Source organism: Gorilla gorilla, chromosome 7 (assembly GCF_029281585.2).
Source record: "Gorilla gorilla gorilla isolate KB3781 chromosome 7, NHGRI_mGorGor1-v2.1_pri, whole genome shotgun sequence".
NCBI lineage: Eukaryota > Metazoa > Chordata > Mammalia > Primates > Hominidae > Gorilla > Gorilla gorilla.
The window spans coordinates 100,277,666-100,304,352 of NC_073231.2; the positions used below are offsets into that span (position 1 = coordinate 100,277,666).

General features: G+C 35.9%; 2 protein-coding genes across 5 annotated transcripts in view; both read right to left on the reverse strand.

Annotated features, from left to right (window-relative positions):
• The window catches only part of RAD54B (RAD54 homolog B), a 103,355-nt gene that overhangs the window by 54,504 nt on the left and 22,164 nt on the right, over positions 1 to 26,687 (reverse strand). The window contains exon 1 of one of the 4 annotated variants that reach the window (XM_063709375.1): positions 9,918 to 9,995. The exons of 2 other annotated variants lie outside the window; for them this stretch is intronic. Coding sequence is in view for 1 of the 2 variants with exons in the window: in XM_019032957.3 (XP_018888502.2) it covers positions 6,037 to 6,086 (50 nt within the window). In the remaining variant the exon portion in view is untranslated. Of the gene's footprint in view, positions 1 to 1,143; positions 6,087 to 9,917; positions 9,996 to 26,687 lie in introns of those variants that run through there. One more of the 4 variants, XM_019032957.3, reaches the window with a different exon arrangement.
• FSBP (fibrinogen silencer binding protein) lies at positions 1,144 to 10,638 on the reverse strand. Its single transcript, XM_004047314.5, has 2 exons — positions 9,918 to 10,638; positions 1,144 to 6,086 (listed from the first exon to the last, which is right to left on the reverse strand). Exons 1-2 carry the CDS (start codon positions 10,289 to 10,291, stop codon positions 5,561 to 5,563), a joined length of 900 nt encoding a protein of 299 aa, XP_004047362.1. The 5' UTR covers positions 10,292 to 10,638; the 3' UTR covers positions 1,144 to 5,560.

The window sequence follows — 26,687 nt, forward strand, 5'->3', positions numbered from 1 at the left end:
TTAAAAACACTAAGATAGGTGAAAAAAACAGAAACAAAGTATGCATATTGTATGATTCCAATTACATGAAGTTCTAGAATGGGCAAAACTTATCTATAATTTTTTTTAAATTAGGACAATGGTTGCCTGACGTGCAAGAAGACTGATTAGAAGCAGGCAAGAGAGGACTTTCTGAGGTGATATTGTTCTAATTCTTGACAGAGGTTTGAGCTACACAGTTGTAGATCAAAACTCACCAAATGGTATATTTTAAATTTGTGCATTTCACTGTATGCAAATCTTACCTAAAAAACACACATGCACAAATAAATAGTGAACTCTAGTAATACTCATGCTGAAGTACTTAAGGGTAAATTATTCTAACTCTACAACTTGTTTTGAAGTAACATTTTTCCTTTAAAAAAAAGAATTGATGGATAAATAGGTGATGAAGCCAAGTATAGCAAAACATTAATTGCAGAATCTATGTGGTAGGTATATGGATACTTACTATAACTATCTTTTAACTTTTTCTGTATGTTTGAAAGGTTTCTTAATGTTAGGGGAAAAAAAACTTTGTAACAGAGGTGAATTCACACATAAATTTTAAAACAAAAAAGACTTGCTAGCAAAGTGGAATTATAATGATATATCCTTTTAGTTTAAGTTGTCTCGACTGACATGAGCGATATTTTTATTTTTATTTACTCATTTATTTTGCTTTCCACTATTACAAAGCAATTGGAAACTAAAAATAAATATGTTCAAATTATAACTACTAGCTTTAATCAATATAAAAGATATATAAAAATATATTGAACAACTTCTCAAAATCGTATACAAAGATTTTGCTTGACTGTTAATGTTTAATTAGGTTGCATATTCTAAGAACTTACTCTTGTTTAAGTATGCAACCATATTTCATCTAATAACTTTTAAGTGTTTACAATCAAATTCACCACCAAATATTTGATTTTGAGAAGCTGTGGCTCTTAACATTTGAAAAAAGAAATGAAATGTGATATTTAGATATGGTACATTGGCCATCTATTATAACATAATCATCTAAATAAATGTATTTCAATTATACCTCATCAAAAAATTTTACCTCTACAGTACTGAATTATTTGTCTTAACGGCACACAAAAAAAGTACACAAATCAGTACAAAGTAGTATCTTGTATTTAAAAGAACATGTGTTAACAAAGCATTTAACCATCATTATCTACAGTATATATTAAACACAATTTATTACACTCTAAGTTATTTAAACATGTGTATTTAAAACTTGACATTACTCCAAAAGAAGGCACATGAAAAAAACTCATATTTTAAACATTTTCACATAAGTAAAGATAGAACAGGGTAGAATGACTCCTTAAAAAAAAAATGAAATAACACCAAGTTGATATCTCATCATACACAAAAGAAAAATACTTGACTATTTTAAGAAATCTGGTATTCGTTAGAAATGAGTTTCACTGACTTTTCTCAGGATGTCATTATAAATCACAGCTAGTTTAGAAAATCATAAGTTGTAACAACATATCCATTTACATTCATATGGATAAGAGAAAGATAGGAAAGTGGCTATCCACTATCTAAATTACTAATGTATTGGATGAAATAATCTATACACTTAGTATATTTATCAAATGTAGTATATTTCTACAGAATCAAGTCTACATTTAAAAAACAAAATCGCTCTTCTCTATGTTCTCCCAGCATTACATTTTGTAATTAAAGCTCATGGACCCCAAACAATTGTCTATGGTATGCAAGATGTCTGGTGGCTTAAGTGTATAGTCATCCCTCAGTATCCAAGGGGGATTGGTTTCAGGACACCCCCTACCCCATCAAGATCCACAGATACTCAAGTCCCTTATATAAAATGTTTGTATTCACATACAATTTACACACATCCTTCCATATACTTTAAATCATCTCTAGATTACTTACAATGGCTAATATAATGTAAATACTACGTAAATAGTTGTTAGGATACAGGACAAGTGAGCCCCACAACTGGGGCTTAGCCCAACTCCTACCTCAGTTATACCATCTTTTTAAATTTCCTATTACTTTTTATTGTTGTACTGTTATTTATTTTTCTGCCTGAATATTTTCAATCCACAGTGGTTCAATCTGCAGATGTGAAACCTGCAGATAGACAGCCAAGCGTACATTCCATTGTACTAGCAAACTTTCCCCTATATATTCCCCTTAATGAAACTTGTCCTCAACAAAAACTGCTAATGTTAGTTGGTAAGTAGTCCCCAAACTCAAAAAAGTCTCAATACAAAAAAGAAGAAAAAAAAAGGTTTGGTTCCAAATTACCCTAAGATACTCTGTAAGATAATAAACAGCCTCGGAAAAGGATTCTATGGTCAAATAAATAATTTTCTTTATACAGGAATTCTCATAAACTATACTATGTTAATCATGGTTATACAAGGGGAGGTAGACAATGAGGAGAATTATATGCATTTAAACTTTTGCAAATTAAAAGTAAACAAGACTGACTTGGAGAAAAACAAGATTGACTTGGAAAAGTTGCTGCAGTAAACTCAAAGAGTGTGATTCTGGTGTTTAAAAATATGTAAAAATAGGTTTCTTATTGCATACAGCCCCTAAATGCTAATGAATTGTGTCACCTAACACACTAAAGAAAAAGCAATCTTAAACAATGCTGCAGAAAAATATGATTGTAGCAGACTATGTTTATGCCATTTTATGGGCAGCAAAGGAATTTTCAAGGGCTATTTTGTATATACATAATTTTTACCTTCCACAATTATTTTAGAACCTAACCACCAAAAATAAAAAAGATGTATACTGCACTTTTTTTAACACAGATCTCTTTTCTAGAAACATTTCACAGAATTAATGTTCCACAGAACATACTTGGGAAAACTCTGATTTGCTGTAAAAGCCAACATTTAAATTGAACATTCATTATCAATTCTTAGTAGCATGCTGAAACTGTAAAGTGAATTACATCTCATATATGTGCTTTCAATAATTTCAAAAAATAAAGCTTACTACTGCCAAGATGTATTTACTAGAATTATACTGGGAAACATTACCTCAAATTAAGAATTACAAGATTCATTAGACTCAAAGAAAAGTCATAGCACAGATTAAAGAGAAAAGGTAACACTGTCAAAAGGATATATCAAGTTATATATTCAGGACATCTTTATAATTAAAGAAGTTAACTCTACCAGCTATAAAACACCCTCTTTTTAATCCAACCAATGAAATTAAGCAGTCAACATGCTAAAATAGTACCTTAAGAGTTCATTTTTTTCTATTTCTATAGCCATAACTTAAATTTCTGATTTAAGTTCTTCCAATACAATGCCTGTCCCTAAATGCCACTCCTCCTAAATCACAACTATAATCAAATTAGCCCCCTAATTCAAAGCATTCAATGGCTTCCCATTGTACGTTAAGTCTGACTCATTAAAAATAGTATTTAGGCTGGGCACGGTGGCTCAAGCCTGTAATCCCAGCACCTTGGGAGGCCGAGGCTGGCAGATCACGAGGTCAGGAGATCAAGACCATCCTGGCTAACACAGTGAAACCCCGTCTCTACTAAAAACACAAAAAATTAGCCAGGCGTGGTGGTGCGCCTGTAGTCCCAGCTACTTGGGAAGCTGAGGCAGGAGAATCGCTTGAACCCGGGAAACGGAGATTGCAGTGAGCCAAAATCGCACCACTGCACTCCAACCTAGGTGACAAAGCAAGACTCCATCTCAAAAACAAACAAAAAAAAAGTATTTAATGTAATTCATAATCTGGTATCAACCATCATCCAAATTTATATCCCTCAGTTCACTTTCAACTACTCTTCGACAAAAATTTTGAGACTAGTATGATTTAGGCACCAAGCGAGGTTCCAAAATACTCTGTTTCACTGGTTCTCAAACTTTAGCATGCATCAGAATCTCTAACGGGTTTATTAAAAGAGATTGCTGACACCCCCAGGGTTTCTAATTCAGTTGGAAATGGATTTACATTTCTAACAAGTTCTCAAGTGATGCTGATGCTGCTGGACAGGACCCATACTTGGAAAACCATTGCTCTACTCCAAAGGCCACAAAGCGGAAGCCCAATGGCTCAATGAGGCCCACTCACATGTTGTCTGTATAATGTTTTAAAAGCATTTTGTGTTATTTGCAAACATTTTAAAATTGGAAGATTCCGCATTAAAAAATGCAGATTTCTGGTTTATCCCCGCATGTGAAAATTCTGCTGGAGCTAAACAGCAGCTACCCTACCTAATCCAGGGAGATGTCCTTCCTAGTCCAGGATACTACAGCCCAAATTGACTCTCTCTACATTCACTTAAAATGAATGGCTTAGCACTGCATTTGTGCTTATATACTCAATCCACTTTTTCCCATTCTTTTGTCTTTTTTCCAGCGTCTCACTCTTGACTTCAAACACCCATGGTCACCTTCACTGCTGAAATTACACCCACCCCATTCTAAAACTTGGCTTAAAAATCCTTTCTCAACAAAACCCCAGCAAAAATAGAAATTCTTAAGTAACATACATATTAGAGATTTAATATAAATTTAATATGTATGCTTTAAGAATTGAGGTTTTATTTCCATGAATACTAAAATAACAATACTTATAAAATACATAAAATTTTAATTTTGTTCATTCTGATTTTTACTGTGAAAGAAATTTTTTCCAGAACAGGACATTCAAAATGAATTAAGACATGTCTTTAAATCGCACAGCCAAAATATATAATAGCTTCAATGGAATACCTTATCTATTTTGCTGGAACAAAAATAGAGAGAGAATGGGGATAATTGATGTAATTGTCCTGATTTCACAACCCAACAATCTTTAAAGGCAATTTTAATGAAAGAAATGCTTCTAGTATTTAAATCTAGAGAATGTTTTAGTGGATATTTACTTCTATCGAATAGCGGGACGGAAATTACACAAAGAAAAACTGAGTGCTGGTCTCTGCTCTGCCATAAATAGCTTTGTTACCCTAAGTAAGTCATTGAGTTCTCCCTGGACCTGTTTCATTACCCCTAAACTGCAGAGATGGAAAAAAGTGTTCTCCAAATATCTTCCATCTCTAAAATCCTAGGATTTACTCCTTCAAAAGATAAAAGCATAAAAACCAATGTCATACAGACAAGCTTCTTGGTATTAGGTTAGTATAGCTCCTAAATTAGACTGACTTAAAAATCTCTAATTACAGCTTTCAAAGTTCTAACTAAAAATGTTGAAGACTCAGAACTTTGAAAGAATATGTGTTTGTATATGCATTTGTGTATATCTTAGTGATCAGAATAAAATATCTTTTGTAAGGTCAACAATTAAACTTAGGGGAAAAAAAAAGAAGACAATAAAAACTATAACCATGCCAACCAACCAGTAAATTTTAATATCTCAAAAGAAAATAATTAGAAAATTATATCTAAAAAGCTTTTCCATAATAGAGATTAACAACATTTTTCAAGAACGTGTATTCTGTTTCAGGATATTCCCAAATTAAAGTAATTTGGCCAAAATCAAAATTATCAAATTGCAAGATTGAAAAAAAAACTTAGAGACTGTTATATTCAGGTAGATCATGCCGTAAGCGAATTGCTTTCAGCTTCTCCACTTCAATTTTTGCTCTTAGTAGCTCTTCCTCTAGCTGCTGCCTTCTTTTCAATCCATCCCTCTTCTCCTGAACATACAATCCAAAATTTTTTTGATTTTCTAAAATTATCTGATGCTCCTCTTTCAACATTTGCAGGATCTGAGGATCATACCCTAATAGTGACCTAAAGTGTTCACCACTCTCATGCCGAAAAAAATCATCTCTCCTTGGAATAGAAGATGGAGACGATGTCATTCTCATATCAACAGAGGAAAGTGAAGGCGACAAGGATCTTTCCATAACATGTACTAATTCATGTTCTTCTCTTTGCTCTAAAGTATCACTCTGTTGAGAATTTAAAACCAGTGGAGGAGGTGGTTTAATGTCTTCTTCTTGCTTCACCTCCACTGTAATAGCAACAGGATGGTGATCCAACATTACCTGTAGTGAACTGGTACCAGCCTGTGCCTCCTCATCCAAGTTTGCACTATAGCACACAAAAAAGCATTATAATATGTAAATCAAATGAAGAAAAAGTGTATATTTATAGCATAATTTTAATTTAATATACATTAAATTATAAAGCTTTAAAACTATAAAGTTACAAAATAAAAAAAAATCTTAAACACTTGAAATACATTAAAGTGACTAAGATTGGGATTTCAATAATATATACTCACAGATCTCCCCCATCCTTAACTTTAAAATTGTGCTTTAAAGGAGCAGGAAATTACAAATATTATAGAAGGCCAATGAAGAAAATAAAAAGAAAAGCCAGTTTTCATGTTGTCAAACCGACACCAATCTTTCCCACAACCCTAAGGTTTTCAAATGGTGTACAGAGCCATTTAATGCATTCTCAGTCTTATTATCCCCATACCTTAGCCCTAGACCTCAGGCTTCTGCTCTCCTGGACTGATCTTAAAACCATGAAGGCCCATAACTTATAAAAGGACAGTGAAAGGCCATCTATGGGAGGTACTGATTTCTGCATTTGCCCAAAAAATAAAACATAAAGATTGTATATGGCTTTGGGATATGCTCAACTCCTGGAGGTTATCCTAACTTTCTTATTTCAGATGCTTTTATCTGATAGGAAAAACTTCCCTTTTACCTATTCTGAACCACATGACTCAGTTGCTGTTTAAGTCTTTCAATCACTGGTCAGGTAAAGTTCACAAGAGCAATGGTTTTAATCCACAACTGTATACTCAGTACCTAGCAGGTACTGTACTTAGAACCTAGTAGGTGCTCATTATGTGTTGAATGACTGAAAAAAAACAAACTAAATGATTTTTTAATGAAACATTTTTAATGGCCTATAGATATATTAAAGGTTTATTAAATTTACACATAATTTCCACCAAATATGCATTCCCAATGGAGACAACTACAGCTTTAGCATAATTTAAGCTTCAACATAACAAGTTATGATATTATAAATGCAATAAACCTTAAAATTCTGTTTTATAAACATAATTTTATGTATAACGTGAAGCTGTGAATTAAGAATATCTGCTCCTTGAGGTTTTTTTTTTAATTTATGCTTCTGCCTAACTTAAAAATAAAAGTTATAAAGGGAAATTAGATTATTGAACATGAATGGAAATACTTTATTTAATATTACTTAGAGAAGATTTTACATATAATAAGAAACATAATTAAAAGAATACATTCTACATGGATGATTAAAATGCTGGAACAAGCTCAAGCAGAATGCATAGAAAAAGATTAAAACTACCCATACGTTACTTACTAATGCCATTAAATTGCCAGAAATATCAGATATTTATCTAAGAGACAAAATGAAACATATATAGTATATAATAAAAAATCTATTTGTAGGTTATATAAATTCATTTTTGTTCTTGTCTCTGTTTGTGTCATTTTATTATTTCCAAAAACAAAACAATTAATTATAAATGTAATTCAAAGTAGCAAGCTCTGCTTCTATTAATAGCTCTGCTAAAACCTGGAATGGGAAAAGGCTAAAATTGCATATGAAAATTAAGTTTTTAAAACCACGTAATTACTATTTCAAATTAGTATGTAAAATAGGGTATAAACATAGACATAATACTCCCAAGTAAATTAAAAATATGCCTTATATCTGGAACATTCCTTTCCATTTTAGCTAAAACATTACAACTAAGGCATAACAACGTAAAAAGGGAGAAAAAAAGCTTTAGAGCAGGTCACAAAAATGACAGAGAAGGACTTGAGAATCAGAACTTTGAAGATCAGTTTACAAAAACACAAAATATAAACTGACATTAGGAAGAGGTAAAAATAAAGACATAAGTCAATGTGAGTTACAGAAAATAAATAGCCTTACAAAACAGGTGTATATTTTTAAGTATGTTAACGCAAACACTAGTATTTTCCTTATTAAAAAGGAAGAGTTTGGTAAGATTAACAGGCATATTTATGTAGAAGTATAGTTAAGATTATAGAATAATTATAAACTTCTGAGATGATTAAGATTCAAGGATGATGTCAATCAAATAAATATAAGCACATTAAATATATATATTAAAGAAATAAGCTAATACAGAGAAAATAATGTAGACACAGTAACATAAGAATTTAAAAGGCATGTTTCTTATATTCTTCCCTTTAAAACCTAACAAATTGGTATTATTTAAGCCATAGGTATAGAAATGTACAAATCAACTCATTTTTATCAGAGAAATGTTCATATCCCAAAAGATTTTTTGTTTGTGAATATTGTAAATATTCACACACACAAACAGTCAAAATGTAACCAGATACTTGTATATTTATATATTATTTTTCTTCTACTCACTGTTATTTTTAAAATATGCAACTAACTAAAATTACAGTTTCTACATGTCGTTTTCAAATTATAAAAACCTATACCTACTAACCAAAGGGTACAGTTTTATACCTGCAATGCAAAAAACACTTTTCTCCATGGTTCAAGGGAGAGAAAATTCTGCATAAGTAGCACAGTATAAAACAATTTTACTGTGTAGTTTTCTGGATATCTGGCTATTGGGATTTCATCATTTGTCATCACAGTGAACATTTTAACCAGTGGCCCCAAGAATTAATCCACTGTTTATTCATGTCCTGGATTCCCACTGGTGATATTTTTTTTACTGTGCTATCAAGTAGAAATAAGCAGTATCTGGTAAGAAGCTAGGCTCAAAAATACTTTCCTAGTAAATTACCAAAATAACATATGCACTTGGCTACAAAGTGGTTTTTTTCTGCTTCTCTCCTAATTTCAAAGGGATTTCATAGTAATCAATAATTTGCTTATATAATGCCTCTTCCACCAATAGAAAAGCACATTGTGTAAAGCTTTGTTTGAAAGGCTCCTCAAACTAACAAGGAGTTTACAATTTGTTTAAATTACCCTAAATGTTTCAGAATAAGAATGTAGCTGCCATTTTTATATTTTGCCAGAGGTTACAATCTGAATTAGTGGCAAGATAATACTTTTGAAAATTCCAAGGCAAACAGTTACATAGAACACAAGTTTAACCAAAAAATTGCTTCTAACTCTAAAAAAACCCAGTTGCTCTTAGGGGTATTTTAAAATTCATAATTTGATATCCTTGCAAAGCAGTAAGAGAAAGCTTACTCTTTCCTATACGACCCAAGATCAAAGTGAAACTAGACCATTAAGGAATAAAAACAACAACAAAAAAAAAACTTTTAATTTTATTAAGTAAACTGAATCCCTAATTAGGCATTAACTCCCTTTAGTTGTGTTCATCTTTATTTTGAACGTGTTAGAAAAATAATTTAAACTGTCTTCATATACACAATCATGCCATTAACAAGTTTACTTATTGATTTTGTTTATATTTGTTAGTTAACATATATTCAATAAGTGTAGACAATGACAATTCATAAAAAACCAAGGTTCCATTTCTCTAGAAACTGCTAACTTTATATAAATTTTATATAAAATTGAAAATTCCAGTGAAATGTAATCTTAAATGAGAAAAAAAGTATCTCTCAGAAGCAAACTAAATAATTTAATTTTAAAGCTTAAGAAGTTTATGAAGTGATGTCACAAATTTCAACCCACTTATTCCTCCCTAACCTTTACTTTTAGAAACTACAGGAGGGAAGGGGGAGGGGAAGACAGTAAAAAGTAGCTTAAATGCAACAGAAAAATTCCTCATAGCCTCACTTTTCTCTTTTTAAAAAATGCAAAACAAAGACACTATTCATTGCTCCCGTTGTGGGGATGCTTACTATGCATATCTCTATCACGACTAAGCCAAAGCCCAATAGATAGGAGGCGCCATAATTTTCCATAACAAAACAAAATAAAGCTTACCTTTGTATGTGGTTCCTGTCTCTTACCAGGCAAAAACTGGAAATCTGGGGAATCATCTCCATAACTTTCTTGGTTGGCTCAGAAATATTGCTTTTAAAATCTGATTGGGTCTCTTTTTGCTGCAATAGCTCCTGTTTGGCATATTCTTTGAGCCTTTTATAAAGGGTGCGTAGGCCCTGTGCTGTTCGAGGAGGGCGGTCTACTCCAATTGCATTATAGTTAACTGCTATGATATCCCAACATCTATTCTTTTCTACTATTACTGAATGTTTATTAGTGTGTTCTTCGAGAATTTTCACATATGGCTTCACAAGCTTTAGCAAATCAAGCTTTTCGGATAAGGTAAAATTGGAAGATCTTGCCTTTCCTACCATTGTTCTTTTCAAATTAAGTAGGCAGTTTCTGAAATCACCATGCAGCCTTCAGCTCTGCTCAGCTCTTTTCACAAACAGAAAAAGATCAGGCTTAACTAGGCTAGCCTCATTTAGGCCCACGCCTACAGGGGAGGGTTTATTAAAATTCCTCCAGCTTAAGCTGACGCAGGTTCAGGAAATCTGCTTAAGCCAAGCCTGACCTACATAAAGCTTCTCACTGAAGAAGACAGGAAGGCACAAGCAAAACACACTTGTGTATAAAGGGAACAGCTCGAGACAGGATTTAATACACAAAGGTCTAGAGATAAGCATGGAACACAGCTAAAAATTAGCTAATTTAGTGAGAATATCAAATTTCACACATGTATGCCTAGCTGACAGACTGAACTGCATTGCAGTATCACTTTAATAAAAACAAAAGAGGAACTGTTTTGTACTATTTATTTACAAATCCAATAGACAGAAAACTAAAAGATATGAGTGGTGAATGTAGTAATTCCTAACAGAGCCTCTCATCACTGTTTCTGAGCTGAGTGTTCTCCCTTACAAAATCTGCATAATGCTGGATCTGCTGTCAATCAGGAATTGCATATCCTCTAGCTAGTTAGGTTACACCCAGACCCAGACTCCACAGTAAAGCTAAGCTTCTCCTCCATTTTACAGTCTACATTAGCCTCTGCATATTTTTTCAGTTAAGAAAAAATTTTTATAGAACACTCAATCTAAAAAGCAGGTAAAAATCATGTTTTTAAAGCAATGGATTATTCTAGCCGTAATGTATGTGAATTTGCTAGCCTGCCTTATCATGTGTAAAAAATCACTGTTCATGGTGAGAAACAGTATAATCACGCCTTAAGACTCCACATACGAAATCGCATTTGCTATTATAATAGAGCCAGATTTTTTACTTAGCTATATTCACACAGTTTGGACTATGAAAGGAAACAGCTAGTCTAGCCATTTTCAAGGCCACCAGTTTCGGTGCTTAGAATGTAGTTAACCCCAGTATGAAAATATATGATACATAATAATGTAAGCAAGACAAACCTATTTTCTCACAATATACATATTTTTCCAGATAGGGGAATAAATTAGAACATACTTGAACATAGTTCTATCCAATAAAACTATTACTGAACAACTGTGATAGTTATTAAGAGGTAGGAAAAATAAATTGTTTTTAATTACTGACCACGTATATAAATGCTCCCAGGCACTGTGCAAGACCCAATGAAATCAAAAATGAATCTAGATACAGCACCTATCCAGGGAACTGTAGTTCCACAGAAATGCTATAAATTCTCAATTATCTTGTTTTTCATTCTTTTAACAATGGAGAAGCAAATTACATTTACTGAGCTCTCACTGTGAGCCAATGTGTTAAAAGCTTTAAGTGTATTATCTTTCAGAAAACAGTGAAAGATTGCTGGATGTTCTATGGAACGCTAGATGTTGTCTGGTATACCCTACTGAGTAATTTGATTCCATAATAGTTCTACCCTTTCATTGTCTTTGAGCAGTTTCACAGCTCTGTAAATTGTAGAAATCGGTAATGCAAATTATTCTTGTCCATAGAGATGCAAAAAGAAAATCGACCTGCCCCAACAACGACTGGACCACAGGTACTCAAAATCATTCTAGCATTTTCCGAGCTTTTAGAACATTAAAAGAGAACCAAAGAAAGAACATAGGGTATATACTTTATTTAGATAATTATTTTGTTATTTTCAGAAGAAATACAGGTATTACAGAACACAGGGTATATACTTTAGATAATTATTTTGTTATTTTCAGAAGAAATACAGGTATTATGTTAAGAATAAAATACTACTAAAATATGAAAAAATGTTCAATCTCACTAGTTATCAGGGAAATGTATACTAAAAATGATTTTCATTCATAGATTAGCAACATTTTTTAAGACTTAAAACGCCAAGAGTGAGGCCAGGCTCAGTGGCACATGGGCCTGTAATCCCACAGTTTTGAGAGGCCAAGGATTACTTGAGCACAGGAGTTCAAGACCAGACCGGGCAACATGGAGAAACCCCATGTCTACAAAAAATACAAAAATTAGCCAGGTGTGGTGGCATATGCCTGTAGTTCCAGCTATTCGGGTACCTGAGGTGGAAGGATCACTTGAGCTCAAGAGGTTGAGGCTGCACTAAGCCATGATCATGCCACTGCACTCCAGCCTCGGTGACAGAGCGAGACCCTGCCTCAAAAAAAGAAAAAATAGAAAACTCCAAGAGTGGAAAAGGACAGAAGGGAAAGAGTACTCTTCTGTACCGTTGAAGGGAGTGTAAAATGACATTTTGGATGGTGATCTGGAAGTATCTACTAATATTTTACATGAGTAGGAAATCTTCTAAAATTGTGGTAATTTTATGTCTCAGAATCTACCTTAGAAAAATAAAATGCACACGGGAGCAACGAAGCATTCTTTGTAGTTGCATACAGTGGAAGCAATCTAAAAGCACATCAGTTGGAGTTAAAAGCATACAATACATCCATATCATGGTCTACTCCAGGCAGCATTAAAATGAAAGACGCAGATCATAGTGTGTTTGAATATATCACGCTGTTAACGAAAAGAGTCAAACTCTGTATAAAATATTTTTAGAGATTGATTCTGAGCCAAATATGAGTGACCATGGCCAAAGACACAGCCCTCAGGTGGCCCTGAGAACATGTGCCAAGGTGGGTGGCGTATGGCTTACTTTTATATATTTTAGGGAGGCATGAGACATCAACCAAATACATTTAAGAAATACATTGGTTTAGTTCAGAAAAGCGGGACAACTCAAGGCGGGGGCGGGGTGGCGGCGCGGGGGCGGGGGCGGGGGGGCGGAGTTCCAGGCTATAAACGTTTTCTGGTTTACAATTAGTTGAGTTTATCTGAAGACCTGGGATCAGTAGAAAGGAAATGTATGTTCAGGTAAAGATAAAGGATTGTAGGCACCAAGTTTTATTGTGCAGAGGAAGCTCTCAGATAGCAGACTTCAGAGAGAACAGGTTGTATATTGTTTATTATCAGACCTAAAAGAGTGCCTGGCTCTTAGTTGATTATCTCCTGGATCTAGAAAGGAAGGAAGGAAAACAAGGGGAAAGTGGATTGTCTATAGAATGTGGATTTTTCCCACAAGGGATGGCTTTGCACGACCATTTCAAGATATGGCAGAGAAACATGTTTTGGGGTAAAATATTTTTATTTTCTTCCATGTTATGCCAGAGTCAGATTGGAAAGTAAGTCATGATATACAGGGTTAAATAAAACCATCTGATGAGAATGTATGGTTTATAGAGCATGATTCCCCAGACCCCTTAGATAGGAATTTGGGCAAGATTAAAAAAAAAAAAAATCAGAGCTTAGTCCTCAATGCAGACAGCACAAATTAGTGATAACCTATGTAAATTGTAATTGATGATTAATCTGAAATATTTATTACTGTTTGATTATATTACAATAAAATTATCTTTCTAGTTTAAAAATAGAATGGACAAGTTTTTAAATTAAAAGAAGCTATACTACTGATGCAGAATTAAGTGGAAAATACTATGCAGGACTTTCTAAAGCAGACTATGAAAAGGTATCATGGATATAGTTGTTAAGAACATTACGAATATATGTGTAAATGCTATGAATCACTGCCAGTTTATGGAACTGGTAAAAGACATTGAATAATTTTTTGTTCTTTGCCAATGCTCGTTGGTGTAGTCACAGAGTTTTATGAAGAATCACTGTGCTGTCTGAGAGTGAAAAACTCAAACTGTTTTTCCTCTGCTCTCACACCACAACAATCAACACGAAGACTTGTGTGACCAAATGTGTGGGAGTTTCTCCCCACACACCAAGCAAGAAGTTAAGTTCTGCAGTGGAGAGGAGCCGGGTATCCTCTAATTCAACTTTCCAACACTATCAGGAGATAGTGTTAGATCTCAAAGGTTAAGAGCTCAGTACCACAAACCCCATGGCCCCACCTGAGGGAAGAGAGAGACCCTCTCATATTGTTTTATATTGTTTTATACTCAGTACCTGTTTTAAGAAAAAAACGAAGAAGTGAAATCAAAGACAGGCAGCCCGGCGCCAGGTCCAAAACCAGGCCTGGGCCTGCCTGGCCTAAACCTAGTAGTTAAAAATTAACTCATGACTTAGAACCCGATGTTACCCATAGATTCCAGGCATTGTATGGAAGAACACTGTGAAACTCCCTGCTCTGTTCTGTTTCACTCTGACCACCGGTGCATGCAGCCCCTGTCACGTACCCCCTGCTTGCTCAAATCAATCACGACCCTTTCATGTGAAATCTTTAGTGTTGTGAGCCCTTAAAAGGAACAGAAATTGTGCACTCAGGGAGCTCAGATTTTAAGACAGTAGCTTGCCGATGCTCCCAGCTGAATAAAGCCCTTCCTTCTACAACTCGGTGTCTGAGAGGTTTTGTCTGTGGCTCGTCCTGCTACACAACTAGTCACAAGTCTGGGCCTCCAGAACATCTAACCAAAAAGCTTCAAGCTGGGGTTCCCACAATCCCCTCTAGGTTCTATTAGTTTGCTAGAGTGGTCATAGAACTCCAGAAACACGCTTACCAGTTTATTATAAAGGATATTACAAAGGATACAAATGAACAGCCAGATGTAAGAGATGCATAGGGCAAGTTATGGTGGAAGGGACACAAAGTTTCCATGCCCACCCCAGGCACAACCCCCAGAAACCTCCACTTGTTCAGCTAACTCGAAGCTCTACAACACAGGGCTTTGGGCTTTTTATGAAAGCTTCATTACATAGGCATGACTGATTAAATCACTGGCCACTGGTAATCAATTTAATCCTCAGCCTCTCTCCTCTCCCCAGAGATAGGGGTGAGGCTGAACGTTCCAACTCTCTAATGGTGCCTTGGTCTTTCACGTAACCAACTCACATCCTGAAACTACCTAGGGGCTGTCAGCCATCAATCAATCACTAGCACACAAACAGACATTACTTTGGAGGTCGTAAGGATTTTAGGAGTTGTATACCAGGGAAACGGGGTCAAAGGCCAAACATATATTCCACAATATCACATATTATTAACTTCAGTTGGAGATTTTTGTGAAACAAAATGTTTACGAAACAGTCAATAAACAAAGGCAAAAAAATCAACCTAAGTGTCCATCAACAGATGAATAAAGAAAATGAACTGCATATACACAATGGAATATTATTTGGTTATAAAAAATGAAATCCTGTCATTTGCAACAACATGGATGGAACTGGAAGTCATTATGTTAAGTGAAATAACCCAAGCACGGAAAGACAAATACCGTATGTTCTCTCTCGCATGTAGGAGCTAAAAGGGTGAATCTCATGGAAGTAGAGACTTGATTAGTGGTCGCCAGAGGCTGGGAAGGAGAGGTGGGGATTAAGAGAGGTTGGTTAATGGGTACAAAAGTACAGTTAAAAGCCGGGCACGGTGGCTCACGCCTGTAATCCCAGCACTTTGGGAGGCCAAGGTGGGCGGATCACAAGGTCAGGAGATCAAGACCATCCTGGCTAACATGGTGAAACCCCGTCTCTACTACTAAAAATACAAAACATTAGCCAGGCGTGGTGGCAGGCGCCTGTAGTCCCAGCTACTCGGGAGGCTGAGGCAGGAGAATGGCGGGAGGCGGAGCTTGCAGTGAGCCGAGATCGCGCCACCGCACTCCAGCCTGGGTGACAGAGCGAGACTCTGTCTCAAAAAAAAAAAAAAAAAGTACAGCTAAATAGAAAGAATAAGATCTAGTGTTCAATAATATAATACGGTGACTATAGTCAACAACAATTTATTGTATAGTTCAAAACAGAAGAATTGGGATGTTCCCAACATAAAAAATGTTTGAGGTGATGGCTGTCCTAATTACTCTTGTAAAAGAAAATAAAATCTTAGGACCCCAAACTCATTATACCAAAAGGAAAGTTAAACCTAGAAAATCAGTCATGCAACACTGCCTTTCCTTCCTCCTCTTTCCCCCCAGAGCTATAATTTCACAACCCTGTGTCATAGCATTACCCGTTAAGTCAGGGTCCCGCAATGGCAAAAGGACATATACCTCCCTCACAAATTTCTCACAAGAAAATCCCTTCCTAGTCACTAAACCTTTCAGGATACATATCCCCTATAAAACCAGCACATGCCAATTGTAACCTTGGGTGTGCAACCTAAGTTTAACTCTCAAAACTGAGTTCTGTTAAATCTCATGCTGACAATGTCAATTACAAGCTTACCTTCTTAGGTACACAACAGGGACAAGACAAAAAATCACTCCTTCGATCATGTCTTTTGCAGGGACATGAATGGAGGTGGAAGCCATTATCCTCAGCCAACTAATACAGGAACAGAAGACCAAATATCGCATGTTCTCACTTATAAGTGGGAGCTGAATGATGAGAACGCATGGACACATTGTGGGGAACAACACACACTGGGGCCTATAGGGATGGTCAGGAGAGCATCAGGAAGAATAACTAATGAATGTTGGCTTAATACCTAGGTGATGGGATGACCTGTGCAGCAAACCACCAGACCACACATCCACCTATGTAACAAACCTGCGTATCCTGCATATGTACCCCTGAACTTGAAATAAAAGTTTAAGAAAAATAATAATATTAATAACCCAAGGGAATAAAATGAAATTATCAAAAAAAAAAAATCACTCCTTCGGCTACCCCGAGATGGATGCATAACTGACTCTTTCCTCTACTCCATCTTTTCAAATATTTACCTTATGTAAAACACAGATTTACTGAGCACTAATTAGAGCCTCACAAAAATGTAACCGTTTGTCTCACTGCCTCTCTTACCTTCCTTTGTCCCTTCTGCTTGCTCTTTATTCTTCAATACTGAGTTCCAGAAACCCTCTTTTGGAAAGCACAGGTAACAGATGCTCCTGTGACTTGTGTTTTTCCCAGGTGTATCCTTAAACTTTGGCTTAATAAACCTCTGATTGAGTCACATTTTTGGTTAACACACTGATTTGATCATTACACATTGTATGCATATATGAAAATATCACATGCACCCCCAAAATATGTACAATTATGTATCAATAAATAAAAATAAACTGTAAAAATAAAAAATATACAAGTTTACCAATTTTTTGAGTCTTCATTTACTTATGAAGGCTCCTGTATCATATAAAATTTATATTAAATTTTATGCTTATGAAATACAATAGAAAAATGGTTGTAGAATACAGATAACTTAATGAATAAAACACAAATGTCCAACATATAAAGAACTCAACTTCACAAGTAAACAGGGAGACACAAAAGATAACAGTAGGTTTTCCTCATTCAATTGGCAAAAGTTAAAAAGTTTAGTAACATGTGTTGAAGAAGTTGGGAAAATAAATTCTCTCATACACTAATGATGGCAGTCATTTTGGAAGGCAATTTGGCAGACCATATTAAAGTGTAATGCAAACACATTATGATCTGACAACTCCTGAGAAATACATGCATATGTTCACAAGACCACATGCATAAGGATGTTCACTGCAGAGGTTTTAATAGTAAAAAAAAAAAAAAAAACTAAAAACAACTATGATGTATTCATACCATGGTATACTTTGCAGCAATTAAAAAGAATAAGGTGGATCTACGTGTTCTAAAATGAAAACAAAAAACATCCAAGGCAAACTAATGAGAACTGTAAATAATTCTTGGCAAACAACTCCATCCAAATTCTTGCTCTAAGAGCCCTGACCAACTCTAGCAAAGCTTCTAGTAGCCTAGCCCACCTCCACTCAGCCCTGGAATACCCAGCCTCCTTTTGAGCTCCAGTCTGTCTGGAGAAGTTCAGGGCTATCAAAAGAAGCTTACTGTTTATTCTAGCCAAAACCTGACTATAGGCCCCTGACCTTCCTTTCTTAGAGCACTAACTAAGAAGAGTTTACAATTGTAAATTCTTCCTCTGTCCCTTTGAGATGTGTATGTATCTCCTACAACTCAGCAGTGTCTTTCTCAAGAACCAGAAAGCCACTCCTTTGAAATGTAATCATCAGGAAGGTTTGGATCTCTGTGTCCCAGTCTCTGTGGAAGGACAGAATCCTAATTTTGATAACTGTCAGCTAGCAGGCACACCTGACCCACTCACATTTACAATGACCAACTATCTTAGCCTGGAGCTGCTATAACAAAGTATCATAAACTGGGTGGCTTATAAACAACACAGGTGTATTTCTCGTGGTTCTGGAAGCTAGGAAGTCCAAGATAAAAACACCAGCAGATTTGGTGTCTGGTAAGGGCCCATTTCCTGGTTCTTAGATGGTGCCATCACAGTATGTCGTCACATGGTAGAAGGAACAAATGAGATCTCTTGGGCCTATTTTAAAGGGTACTAATCGCATTCATGAGGGCTCCACTCTCATACCTAATTACCTCCCAAAAGGCCCTACCTCCTAATATCACCACCTTGGGGGTTAGGATTTCAACATATAAATGTGGGGGAAAAACAAACATTCAAACCACAGCACCAGCCCTTTGTAATTTTCACTTTCCTGACGCTACTTGAGCCCTCAGTTGCTCCCCTTCCGTACTCCCTCATTCTCCCTTTAAAAGGCCCAGTCATGACTGCACAAATCACGGAGCTCAGCTCTTTCCCCTGTTGCCAGTGGTTACTGAATAAAATTTGTTTTTACCACTTTAATGTGTCTTGATTTTTTTATTCACGAGTGTCAAAGTTGTAAGTAGATAAATACTGAATAACACCATTTATTTGAAGCACAGCACCCACAATAACAGCTGAGTTGTATCTGCAGTATTTTAGATAGTTTTATGAAAAGAATGTATTTAGGTACATTAATTTTTTTTTTTTTTAAGAGACAGGGCCTCACTATGTTGCCCAGGCTGGTCTTGAACTCCTGGCCTCAAGCGATCCTCCCACCTCAGCCTCCCAAAGCTCTGGGATCACAGGCATGAACCACCACACTTAGGCTTAAGTACATTAATCTTAATGAATTGCATGAATTATTTTGAGGAAAACGTACTCATATTTGAAACTTTAGAACTCTTTTTTAAAATTAATGTAGATTGATGGATAAATATATAATAAAACACATATTGTAGACTTGAGATGGTAGGTTTATGGGTGTTCAACACAAAATTCTTTCAACATTTATGTAAGATTTTTTAAAGTATAATAAAATGTTCAAAAATTATCATTAAAAAGAAAACATAGCAAGTAGTGTATTTTAAACTCTTTAGCCATTAAAAATGTGCAAAGTTTGAACAAAGTTGAATTTCTAAAATAAAACTTAGATAAATTAGATATAATAGTAAAGAATAATTGTGGGGTAGGGGTGATTTTTTCCACAAACTCTTTTTAAGGCACAAAAAGTACAGTGATTACAGAAATTTTTTCTATATTTTAGGAGGTAGTCCAAAAGAGTCAAGATAAGAATTATATGCCTTATTAATCTTTGTCTTGGCCCAGTTCTCTGGCAAACAGAGCCTGATTAAAATGCTGATGTTTCACTTGAGAGGTGCATACACAGGGCATCAAAGGTGAAGAGAAGGTAAACTGAGGCAAGAAAATATATAATAAAGCAAGGGAAAGTGCTGGCTACCATTTTACAACAAGCTATAAAAAAAATAGTAGGTCACTTAACAAATGCATCCACTTGGTGTACTCTTTGTGGAATGTCTCCTGATAGACTACAAAAAGAAACCATACCTCAGAGTAGTCCATGTGGAAAAAGAAATTTATCTGGCAGGTTCCCTCCTGTCTCCTATTTCCCACTGGTCAAAGTCCACCCTGAAGTACACTGCACTTCATTTTGTGTCATCTGGCCTTCACAGATGCTTAGGGTGCTACCTACAAGGATGTTGTGTGGCGTTATACCCAAGATTGGAAGTGGCAGGAGGAGCCAGACCCTCCCAGAGTATGGTTCATAAACTTAGCCAGATGGTGGCCACCAAGGCATCGGGCCCTCATTCCTCAGATGAAGCAACTGGTTAGCCTCCAGTGGCAGCAGAAAATTCTGCGAGGCAGATGGTGCCAAGGGACTCTGAAGGGGCACATAAGATTATGTTTGATATAATCACAATGCAACATGAGAGGAAGATAAGACTTTAAAAAAAAAAAAAAACCTGCCACATAAAAATAGGGCAAAAACTAGGGTAAATCCAATCTCTAAGAGTTATTCTCAGTTACAGCATTTAAATATCTCACACTTCATCACTGTGCTTTGGTGGTGATATTCTGTGATGTTAAGCAGTCAAGACAATCAAAACCTAGGATTTAAGGACCTTGAAAACCCTCACAAAACCGAAGGAGTCAAATTATAAAATTTACTCCACCCATGCTACATGAATCACAGACCTACTCTATATAATCTAAATTTACATATATCTTCACAAAATAGCTCCCAGCTGTCTACTAAGGATCTCTGTTTGGCCAAGTCTTGTCCTTGGTGTAAAAATATGTTGAGCTAAAGGAGCCTCTCTGCCTCAGAAGCTGCCCTGCCCTTTAGATGAATTTTGTATACTGCAAACATTGCTAAGCTACTCTTATTTATTTTAGCCATTCTTTCACTTAATCATTTTATCAGTATAGTCAACATTATGTTTGCTGATGGCGTCTCACAATATTCACTACACCACTCACTCATTGTGTTGCAGCCAGAAAATTTGGGTGAAATAACTCTCACTTCTAAGGAAGGAGATGAAAAGTATGTGCCTGCTTCGTACACTGAGGATTCTCAGAAACTGGTAAGGATTCCTCTTCATGATGGCAAACTAAGACTGGGATTAGAAAAACCCCTGGTCACAAGAAAGTGGTAAGTAACAGCACAAAGTTAGGAAATCTTATTTAGTGATTCTGAGTAGGAACCATCTGCCTGTCATGAGATAGATGAGAAAAAGCGTGTGGCCACAGTAGTTGCTGGGATCCATCATTTAACATGAGTGGAGCCAGTCTAAGAATGCAACCAATCCTGCAGATGACAGATGGAATAAATAGAAAGAAACTGGGCTCATGACAATATCCTTTAAACTGCTAGACCAGTCAGCCCTGAAGCCTGGAATTTCCAGTTATACATGCCAATAAAAACCTTCAGTTATATAAGCTAGTATTTTTATTGATACTTGAACCGAAAGCATATTAGCTGATATAAAAATATATTCTTTTTGGTTATTTTTTTCTTTCCCTTCTGTTTTCTTCTTTGCCTATGTTACCTTGCTCAAATTACCACTTCTCTGACATTTTGTTTTCAAATGAGGATTCAAATGAAAGACAAGATAGGAAGACAGTTCATTCTCCAAAAAGTAGAGGCTGAATGTCATTATTATTTCAACTATTCTATAGTTTTGGGTTTTTTTTGTCTTTCCATTGAGCTATGATTGTACCACTGCACTCCACCCTGGGTGACCAAGCAAGATCCTGTCTCCTCCGCCCCACTCCCCCACCAAAAAGAAACAGGAGATAACAAATGTTGGCAAGGGTGTGGAGAACAGGGAACCCTGTACACTGTTAGTGGGAATGAAGATTGGTGCAGCCATTATGGAGGTTCTTAAGGAAATTAAAAATAGAACTACCATATGACCCAGCAATCCCTCTTCTTGGCACACACCCAAAGGAGATGAAATCACCATCTCAAAAATCTGCACTCCCATGTTCGCTGCATCATGGGAGCGCACACACATATACAAAATAGAATATCATTCAGCCTTAAAAAAGGAGACTCTGTCATTTGCCACAACATGGAAGGATGTGGATGACATTATGCTAAATGAATTAAGCCAGACACAGAAAGAAAAATACTGCATCTCACGTTATATGTGGAATGTTACTTAAAAAAAAAAAAAAAGGCCAAACATACAGAGATTAAAAATAAAACAGTGGTTACCAGAACAGAGAGGTGGGTTCGTGGGGGAGGAGGGAGAGGAAATCGGGAGATATGTGTCAGAGGATACAAGTAGTGGATATGTACAATGAACAAGTCTAGGGATCTAATGTACAACATGAAGGCTATAGTTAATAAAATTGTATTAGGTACTTTGTTAAATAAGTAGATTTTAGGTGCTCTGGTCACACACAAAAAACAGTATATGTGATGAATAATATGTTAATTTGCTTCACTATATTACCATTTTACTGTCTCTATATATGTACATGTGTGCACATGCATATACATACACACATGCACGCACACACACACACATACACACATATATATCTCCCATAACATCATGTTGTAAACCTCAGGTATGCACAATAAAATTTATTTTTAAAATGTTTTAAATTGAGCTTTAATATTAGGTCTTATACCACACCCTTCCCCCCGCCCCCCACCACACACACACACAGACAACCCTCTAGAACCCATGTTAATTAACTACTGCCCAATATCCATATCATCAGGTTGTTGCCTCTTCCCTTGAGTGACCCATCTAAAAAATAATGCTCTATACTCTGGCAGCCAGGTGCAGTGGCTCACGCCTGTAATCCCAGCACTTTGGGAGGCAGAGATGGGCGGACCACATGAAGTTGGGAGTTCAAGACCAGCTGGCCAACATGGTGAAACCCTGTTTCCACTAAAAAAATACAAAAATTAGTCAGGTGTGGTGGTGGGCACCTGTAATCCCGGCTACTCAGGAGCCTGAGGCAGGACAATCACTTGAACCCAGGAGGTAGATGTTGCAGTGAGCCAAGATCGCATCACTGCACTCCAGCCTGGGTGACAGAGTGAGACTCTGTCTCCAAAAAAAAAAAAAAAAAAAAAAAAAGGAAATGCTCTATACTCTGGAGAGAATTTGATAACCCAACCTCCTAGAAATAGCCCTGGATAACGCCTCAGTAGTTTCAAACATCCTTCAGGATGATTTGGAAGGATGCATATGAGAGAGTCAATATTCAAATGACCAGGACCTTTTTTTAGTACCTTTAGGACCTTTTAGTACCTTTAGGACCTTTTTTATTCACTTCCATCCAAGGCAGGAATTCAAAAGAACAGTCCCAGTGTATAGGTTTCCTCAAAAGCCCTTCTTAATCCTGACAACTAGGACAAGAACTAGAAGGCAAATTAGTTAGGGGAGAATTATCTTCAATGGTGTATTTTTGAAAGGAGAAAGGATACACCTATCATGTTTCCCCTTCTTCAGCAGACTGTGTGGATCAGAAACAATGCTCATATGCCCAAAAATCATAAAACCTAATTTATTCCCTGACCCAAATCTTCATAAAAGAGCCCTAAAGGACAAAGGATGATCTCCTCAAAACTCAATTGTCTGTGGAGAATTTTCTATGGGGAAAAAGATATAGTGGCTCTGAATATTCAATATCTGATTCCTTGCAGTTATGTCTAGGTTGTTATATAAGGAAGTAAGAGCCACTAGAAAAGAAAACAGATTCACCAATCAACTGGTCACAAATTTTTAAAAATCAGTTTCCATTCAAATGTCCCTTAAACCTCAACCATAATATCAAAGTCTCTTTGAGACTGCATGACAATCAACTACAAAATGAAACAGCAAATTTTGCAAAAGGTTGAGATGATAGGTACTTGGAAAGAGACTGACTTGAATATCAAAGAATTTTAGGCCCCTAGGAAAAGTTAAGCAATCCACAAATATTATGCAAAAACCCTTTTTATGATGGGGCTAAAAGAGTCATACATAAACAAAAGAAGTTTTATCATGTTATAGTTTCTGTGAGAAAAAGTATAACTAACTTCTATTCAAATAAGCACTTTTAATAAGGATATAAAATCTCAGCCAGGCTCGTGCCTGTAATCCCACAACTTGGGAGGCCAAGGTGGGGAAATCACTTGAAGCCAGGAGTTCGAGACGAACCTGGCCAACATGGCAAAACCCCATCTCTACTAAAAATACAAAAATTAGCTGAGTGTGGTGGTGGGCGCTTGTAGTCCCAGCTACATGGGAGGCTGAGGAACAAGAATTGCTTGAATCCAGAATGAGACTGTCTCAAAACAAAAAAAAAAAATTTACTATTAAACTTGGTCCCTTTTTGATAGACTGGTTAAACAGAAATTAATAGGTAAATATATTTAAGATAACAATAACCAAATTTTTCACTATGAAAGAAAGGGCTGCAAACTAAAATGAACCCTGGGGTACTATATTAGAATTGGAGGTATTGGTATGAGCTGAGGGTTTTTAATATTTATAGATAAATATAGATGTAATCATATATAGATTTTCGAGTTTTGACTGCTAGAAGAGCTAAAAGCAATAACACTGCAGTATCAATGAGTACACCTAGTGGTCAGTTCTTGGTTTTTAAATACACTTCTCCGCCAAAAAAGAACTAGGGCTCTTGAATGATTTCTAGAGCTGGGTCAGGAAAGATCTTATTGTGCCAGAAGCACAAAAACACTCAAAAATTGACGGGGATTGTCAAAAGGACACAAGAACCCTGGTAAAACGATTCCCATTGGCCAAATCTGAGACAATCTGAGCATCATAATAAATGATAACAGATTATAACCCACTGAATAAAACAGACATTTATGAATCCATAAAAATTAATTAACAAATAAATGGGGGAGAAGGGAAAGCTCTTCCTTGCAACAGAATGCCAACTAATAAATATAGATGGAATGAGAAAACTAACATTTGGCAACAATTATAGTAATAAATTTCAAAGTAACTCTCCATAGATACTTACTAATTTCAAAGGTAAAAATAATTTTATGGTGAAGAAACCCTGCTGACACCAATGTATCCAAATAATCAAACTTATTATCACCAGTAATGGGATAAATTGACATCATGTGCCTTCTGATTGATATACTAAGAACTATTTCTGTGATATTTCTGCCAAAAATGTGTAAACTAAATCTAATTATAAGGAAATATCAAACAAACCCAAACTGATAAGCATTCAACAAATGATTGGCCTGTACTCCTTAAGTTAAAAAGTCACAAAATAGAAGCAAAGACTAAGAAAATGTTCCAGATTGAAGGCAACTAAAAGACATGATGACTAAATACAACACATATCCTGGTCTAGCAGGAAAAAAAAAAAACTTTATTCATTCTTAAATTTGTTTCTGCCATAAAGGACGTTGTCTTAGTCCATTCAGGCCGCTATAACAAAATACCATAAACTGGGTAGCTTATAAACAATAGAAATGTATTTCCCACAGATCTAAAGGCTGGGAAGTCCAAGATTAAGAAACTGGCAGATTCAGTGTTTGGTAAGGGCCTCCTTTCTGGTTCATAGATGGCACTGTCTCCTGTGTCCTCACATGGTTAAAGAGGAATGGCAACTCTCTGGGGCCTGTTTCACAGAGGAATTAATCTCATTCATGAGGGCTTCACCCTCCTGGCCCAGTCACCTCCCAAAGCCCTCACCTCCTAATATTAATACCATCACATTAGTGCTTAGGTTTCTACATATGAATTTTGGAGAAACAGAAACATTCAGACCATAGCATTGTATCAGTGTTAATATCATGATTTTGACTGTTGTACTTCTGTACTTTATCATATAGCAGCCTGTCCTTGTTTAGGAAATACATACTGAAGAATTTCAGGTGATGGAGCACCATGTCAGTATCTTATTCTCAACTAGTACTGAAACATTACACATATACATACAATACACACAAAAATGTTAAATTTGTGGAAGTTTTTTATACTATCCTTAATTTTTTCTTTTTTCTTTTTTTGAGATAGAGTCTCGCTCTGTCGCCCAGGCTGGAGTGCAATGGTGCTATCTCGGCTCACTGTAAGCTCCACTGCTGGGTTCACATCATTATCCTGCCTCAGCCTTCAGAGTAGCTGGGAATACAGGCACCCACCAACACGCCCAGCTAATTTTTTGCATTTTTAGTAGATATGGGGTTTCACCGTGTTAGCCAGGATGGTCTCGATCTCCTGACCTCGTGATCCACCCATCTCGGCCTCCCAAAGTGCTGGGATTACAGGCCTGAGCCACCACACCCAGCCTACTATCCTGAATTTTTTCTGTAATTTTTAAATAATCTTTAACATCAAAAAGTTTAAATTGAAAGCACAACAAAATAACACTGTTTAACTTAGATTGTCAAATATCAAAAATGTAAATATATACTTACATATAGATTGAGCATCACAATATATGATAAATGCATTCCTCATGCATTGCTGATGAGAGTATAAACCTGTACTAACCTCTGTAGAAGGCAATTTATCATTATCCATCAAAATGCTAAAGGCACATACCTTGTGACGAGTATCCTACTCCAAGGTATTTATGAATATAGTCTCCTATATGTATATATTATATAGATATTTATTGTAGCTCTATTTGTAATAACAAAAGATCCCAAACAAACTAAATATCCATTATTAAGACATTGGTTAAGTACATTTGGCACATCCACACAGTGGAATTAGTTTTAAAAATAAGATAGTTCTGGCCGGGCACAGCGG